Here is a 6,765-nt window from a genome sequence, read left to right as displayed (position 1 = left end):
CTTATATTTAACAGTGCTAAAGTAACACGGGGCCCGCCCCCTTCCCCTATCCCCTACTATAGCTACCCTAGCAGTGCATCGTCTGCGGTACGCCCTGCGTGGTGCGCCTGCGGTACGCCTGCGGTTCCCTCTATAGTTAATACCTATAGCGCGAACACCCGTGACCGGTTGCAAGTAGAGGTCGTCTGCTCTGCAGCAGACTGGTTATTAGAGGAGGTCGTCTGCCCTGCAGCAGACTGTTGTTAGAGGAGGTCGTCTGCCCTGCAGCAGACGGGTTGTATGTGGAGGTCGTCTGCCATGCAGCAGGACGCGTTGTAGTTGGAGGTCGTCTGGCCCTGCAGCAGACGGTGTTGTAGGTGGAGGTCGTCTGGCCTGCGCGCCAGCACGGGCTTGATGAGAGGAGGTACGTCTGCTACTAGAGTGCTCCGGCTCAGACGGGTGGTAGAGGAAGAGCCTCTGTCTTGCCCATGCGGGCGCGCAATGAGACGGTTGTAGATGTAAAAAATCGTAACTGTCTCCCGAGTGTCAGGGTCAGTAACGGTGATCGTCGACACTTAAACCCATCCCATAGTGAAAGATCACGAGGTCTGTCGTGTATGCTCACAGGAGAAGCCCGAATTCGCCAGTATACACTTAATATATTAAGCTGCATGAAAGGAACCCAGGGCCGGCACGGCAACTGCCCCTATCCCCGCTACTTATAGGTAACTAGCAGCTGCGTGTCTGCGGTTACGCCAGCAGCGAGCCTGCGGTCGGCCTGCCGGGTTCTCTATAGTTTAATTTACCTATAGCGCGACAGCCGGTGAGACCGCGGTTGCGAGTAGACGGTCGTCCCCGCCCCCTGGCCTCAGACTGGTTTAACAGGAGCTCGTCTGCCTGTAGCAGCTGTGTTAGAGGATCGGTCTATCTGCACTGCAGCAGAGGTTGCTAGTGGGGACCTGCGTCTGCTATGCAGTGGAATCGGCGTTGTGGTGCGTGTGGTGCAGCAGACGGGTCGTGAGTGGACGTCGTCTTGCCTGCGGCAGTACGGGTTGTAGAGGAGGGTCAGGTATGACAACCGCAGAGGGTTGTACAGGAGGTCGTCTCCCTATGCTGGCAGACTGTTGTAGTAGGTCGGCTACCCTGCCGGCAGCGGGTAGTAGAGCAAGGTAGTCTGCCTGCGGCAGACGGGTTGGAGAGGAGGTCGTCTGCCTACGGCAGACGGTTTGTAGAGGAGGTCGTCTGCCCAGCGGACAGACTGCGTTTTCGCTAGGGGAGGTCGTGCCAGCGGAGAATGAGGTAGTGGAGGTACTCGTTGCCTCTGTGGCAGACCGGTGTGGACGGAATAGTTGATTGTGGTAGCAAGGGGTCCGATGTGCGGACGTGTCTTTAGGGGGTATAAACGGCGGCCCCTTGCGACGGACGGACGGGGAGCAAAAGGGAGGTCGACGGACGGAGGAGCAAAGGGGAGGCGAACAGGACGGAGGCAAAGGGGAGCGACGGACGGAGGAGCAAAGGGGAGACGTCTGACGGGAGGCAGGTAGTTATTATAAAGTTAATATCTAGGTAGTGCAATAATACAGTAGATCTGTCGACATGCCCGCGCTTATCCAGGCCCTACCCCAGTTTTCCCAGTGGCTTCGTCAACATCTCTTGTGACACCTCACACCACCTTCTACGGTTAAGGCGCCCGCCAAAAACCTCTCCCGCCTGCGGTGAACATCTCCTTTGCTCCTTAAGCAATATTCTCACCGGCGTGGCCCGTTCTAGGCGAACGGATTCCGTCTATTGATGTACCGACAACGCGCATCCGTTCTCTCGCATGTCCGTTACTTGTGAGGCACGTAGGTCAGTCTTCTCCGGCCAGGACGTAATACATCCTACCTGCCTACCAGGTGCACTTAGGGGTCTCAGAGCCCAGCTAAGAGGGGTGAAGGTGTCCCTAAGAAGCCAGCAAGTGGGCTAACTACGCACTACGCCCCGCCGGAGGGCTAGTAGTTAGTATTTAGGGGCGCAACACACCTATTAATACTGTGCCAAGTTCCCGTTTTCGCGTTGCCTGTTAAGATGGTCTCACTCTAGGATGACAGGCCAGACCGGTGTCTTGCAGGAGGGGGCTATTATGACCAAGGTCGCTGCGTGCCAGGCAACCTGCTCCCCGTCATCTCCTACTAACCAAGCTTATGTCCCCCCTTTTTATAAGCTGGCCTGTGTTCTCTAAACTGGTCGGAGTCCTCGTCCGACTGGCCTATGTTTCCTTAGAGCCTCCCCCATATGTATATGCGTCAGGTTGCGTGCACCACGCCTATTAAGACCCTCCTGTGAGTCACCTAGTCAAACGCCATGGGGCCGTCGAAGCTGGCCTGTGTTTCCGCTGCCTAGAGCTTTGCCCGTGTTTCCCTCGTTGAGCCGTCTGTCGCCGTCGCGTCGCTGTCGCGTCGCTGTCGTCCAGGTCGCGCGCACCACGCCTATTAAGACCCTCTTCTGAGTCACCTGGGTGTACCGGATACCAGATAGGCCCTCGTAGAGGGGCCTTAACGAGTTCTTTAGGCAGGGCCTTAACAAGTTCTTCGCGGTGGCCTTGGGGCCTTAACAAGTTTCGTACGAGGTACCTGCGACGCGTTAACCTTAACAAGTTCTTATAAAAAGAGGTTCCCTACGCCCTCGCCGCTTTCCCTTTGCGATCTCAGAGCTAGTGCAAGCCCAAGGGTGTCCTGTTGTACGCCTAGGGCGCGTCCACGTCGACTGGCTGGATAAGGCCAGTTTCGGGCCTGGCTGCAAGCCAGGTAGTCGTACATCGGGTGGTTTTCGTATCCCAGTTTCCCTTGATAGGCCTCCCTAGGTGGTAGAACAGGAGCCTCAAGCGGAGGCAGTGAGGCTCCTGGTGTTGTTGAGGGCGATGCTTTGTNNGATGCTTCGTACGCGTCGCGGGCTCAACACCACAGCGCGACGACAGCGCGCTGCATGCGCTGCGACGGCTCCCTACCATCGCCTCTGCACTTAGCCATCATAAGGAACAATTTCCTAATGATGTTTCCACCCGCGGCGACGTGGACGCGTGCAGTAGGGCTTCGCGGGCTGCAGTAGGGCTTCGCGGGCGGAGCCATTCTACTAGCTATATTAAATCGTTATAGCTAATAGTTACTCCCCTATAATTCTAGGTACTAGATACATCTAATAGGCTTTATATTTTATTAAATGCCTTTTTAATAAAGGTATTTCCGCTTTGTGGTGTGGTATTCGCCCGTCTTTGTTGTGGAGGGCCATTGCTGGGCGTGGTACCGGCGGTCGCGCGCGAGTGCGTACCACCGTCGTTCGACGTGTGCCTCCCCTATGATGTATGCATCTCAGGGGGATTCTCTGGGTGTTTTGCAGGGTTCTTTTGGTTGGTTTTAGTCTTTTTGGGCCGGGTGCAGCAAGAGCTCCTTCAAAATTTTTGTGTGAGTTAAATAATATATAGATTGTAGATTAAATAAGGAAGAAGTAGAGGAGGAAGTAGATAAAGAAGCTTTACTGCCTAGCTAATGCGTGAAATGCAATATACGTTGCATTTTATATAGGTAATAAAATGGTAAGCTTTAGCACGGGTTTTGGCGCGTAATAGAGATATTAGGGAAAATGCTTTATTTACTATGGCTAAGTAAGAGATTTCTATGGGTTTCCTATTGCTTGGCGTATAATTAACCAACTAGATTATCCGAATATCCTTAACTTCTACCAAAAGCTTTAACTTACCACCAAATCTTACCGTTAAGACAGCGAGCTGTTAGCTAGCTGCAGTCTTATAGCTGACTGACTGTCACAAAGCAGTCAGCTAGCTGACTGCTTACATTAGCAGCCTCTTGGCAGCGAAGCTGACAGCGTCGCTGACTCTTGGACACACTGCTCCCGCCAACCAAGGGTCCAAGGTAGGTAGTAGTCATGATTCGGTTTTGACGCTTGGTGATTAGTAAAATATGTAACAAAAGGTTTAAATTGGATGGTAGAAAATCCGTCTTGGTGTGGTTCAGACAACCTTGATTTCTCGGGAATTATATAGCAGTGGCCAATGCGGCACAGTAAAATCTATAGGCAAGGCGTCAAGCGAACGCCGACTGCTATAATGGGAACAGACGCTAGGTGATACGTCAAGGTATGGTTAAGTAACCGCGCGGTTCCATTTGGGGATGCATCGCCGAATCATTGTTGTTCGACGAGGCTGATGTGAAACCGACGCGCTCATCTAAGCGCCTACCGTGTCCTAACCAAGACGCATCTAGCTGGCAGGATTCTTCCAAGGTCCAATTGGCCTTTTATAACCTTCGTGCAACAGTACAATTAAAGGATTCAAGCCGACCGCGTAGGTAGCTTCCAGCTACACGCCTGCTCCATATGCCAGCAGCCGCTCGCGTCAACACCACAACGCCCTCGACGTCCCATTGCTAACGTCGATCGACCGCAAGATACCAAGTGCTACTGACTTGTCACGAGGAGGATCTAAGACCTCAGGGATTGATGAAGTAGTCATATTGATGCAAACCGGCAGAGAAACAGGTTCCCTGGTGATGCGGGTCCATACAAGCACTGCCGAGTCCTAAGGGCTGATGCTCCAGGTTGGGCGAGCCGCGCAGCTTCATGCAAGCAGGTGGAGGACAGGGGTACCGCACCGACATGAGCTAGCCTCTCGAGCTGACTGGAAATTATGAGGTAGGCCTGGGGATCCTCGATGTATCCACTCACTAGGAGGGGATCTGGATGTCCGGAGAACCTATTGGGCGGGTGAGGCGATTCTTAAGTCGTAAACGTTGGTGATTGGAAGGTCTAGTGTGGTAACTAGGTTTTGGGAGTTGGGATGATGATGGGTACATGAAGAAATGTACGGTATTCCCACTTCAATAGACGTGGATGCGGATGCTGGTCCAAAGGCAGTGATAGAGAAATCCGCTAGGTGGGACAGCGCTTCGTCTGGAAATGACTGCGCCTCGCCAGATGCGGGCAATCACCTGCAACCCATCGGACAGCCATCCGGAGGGACCTGCTGATAAGCAAGCCTGCTTGTTAAACTTCCTTGCTGCCTTATAAGCAAGCAAACAAGTCAAAACAGAGTGCCGAAGCCCTGACCAAGCAAGGAGGCCGTAAGGTGCAAGATTACTAGCTTTGCTTGCTTGCCTTGTCCTGTCTCAAGGTCTGCAAGGAACATCAATATCATGATCCGACTCGTATTGTCGTAAGGAGCGTTCCTTCCACCTCATCTTGTTCTCCTGAGCGAGCTGAGTATGAGGATCATGTCGGTTACTGGTGCACGACGTTGTCGTTGCTGGTGGATGCCTTTGAAGACATCATCAAACCGTCCGCAGCCAGCATCCTGGGCGGCCTACAAGGGTAACATGAACGAGTCAGACGCCCATTCTGCTAGTATTGCACACAAAATAGGCGAACCCTAAGTAACATATCAGGGCTAGGTTATTTTGTGTACCATACTAGCAGGGTGGGTGTCTGACCCGTTCATGTTACCCCCTTGTAGAGGCCAAGGTCGGCTCGTGCACGCGTACGGTTCGTGCACGCAGATCAACGCCAACCGAGCAGTTGCCCACGAATTGCCTCAATTATTTTCACACCAATTCTTACCCAAATTGCTTAAAAAATGGATCAAGTTGAAACTGCGCTCGCGGACCTTTGTTTAAACCCATCACAAACATACTAAGACGTTGCCACGTGATACAAGGTTGATCGCACCCGACTCTCCAAGCGCCACCGTGGAATCACCAAGTCACGAGACGAGGGCTATGATTCTCAACGCCTTCTGTCCGATGGCCAATCTGCAGCTCTTCTCAACCAAATCCGCAGTCTTACAGCCAAAGGACTGCCCCCTACGCACGATATTTTGAGAAACTTTGCCCCACGAGCTAAGCGGAACAATGCCTGGGAAACTCTGGGCATATCGATGGATAGAACACTACAAAGATCAGATTGGAGTAGGCTATTTGAAGCCCCTCGACGCTAGCCGTAAACAGGCAGACTCGGCGCAATACTACAAGGCCTACTTTTATCTAATTGGCCAGAAGATCGAGCAATACAATATCAAGCCCTCCAACCAATACAACATGGATGAGAAATGATTTCTCATGGGTGTGCTCCAGGATCAGCTTTGAATCTGAGCCAAGGATGGAGCCACCGATCGCCATGTCGTTCAAGATGGAAATAGAGAGTGGATTACCCGCTTAGCGTGCATCTGCGTAGACGGCTCTGTCCTCTCTCCCACCCTAATCTACCAAGCAGCCTCAGGTGACGTCCAGGATACATAGCTGCAGGATTTCGACCCCAAAGAACAGTCTTGCTTCTTCAAATCATCGCCAAACGGGTGGACAAACAACGAGATAGGCTACCAGTGGCTCACTACGGTGTTTGAAAGGGAGACTAAAGACAAGGCACGCCGAGATTGGCGTCTACTAGTTGTAGATGGGCATGGATCGCCATGTTACGATGCGCTTCATTAATTACTGCTTTGATCACAAGATCATCCTTGCTATCCTTCCCCCTCATTCGACGCATAGACTACAGCCATTGGACGTCTCTCTCTTCACTCCCTTGGCAGGCTACTACGACAAACAACTAGCCCTTTTCAACTTCAAGAATCAGGTCTGGACTCGCTTTATAAAGAGGAACTTTTTTAAGTTGTTTTGGAGGGCTTGGAAGTCTGCTATGAACCCAGGGAACATAGCCTCTGGGTGGGCTAGAACAGGCCTGTACAGGACTACCGTTCGATCGATCAAAGGCCTTCAACCATTTCGACCAACCTCGATCGAT

The 6,765-nt window shown here is 52.4% G+C and overlaps 1 protein-coding gene across 1 annotated transcript; it reads left to right on the top strand.

The window, feature by feature from the left end:
• Nucleotides 1–2,505: 2,505 nt before the first annotated feature.
• On the top strand, nucleotides 2,506–3,058 carry K441DRAFT_658986 (uncharacterized protein; the record flags this gene model as incomplete). The annotated part of the gene is given in 5 exon segments (XM_067648449.1): nucleotides 2,506–2,544; nucleotides 2,576–2,587; nucleotides 2,637–2,813; nucleotides 2,825–2,880; nucleotides 2,898–3,058. Coding segments are annotated over 2 exon segments (163 nt in total), but the record flags the coding sequence as incomplete, so codon positions are not given.
• Between the last annotated feature and the right edge of the window lie 3,707 nt (nucleotides 3,059–6,765).

The sequence above is a fragment of the Cenococcum geophilum genome (assembly GCF_001692895.1).
Source record: "Cenococcum geophilum 1.58 unplaced genomic scaffold K441scaffold_18, whole genome shotgun sequence".
Taxonomy (NCBI): Eukaryota; Fungi; Ascomycota; class Dothideomycetes; order Gloniales; family Gloniaceae; genus Cenococcum; species Cenococcum geophilum.
This window is presented reverse-complemented; position numbering and strand designations above follow the sequence as displayed.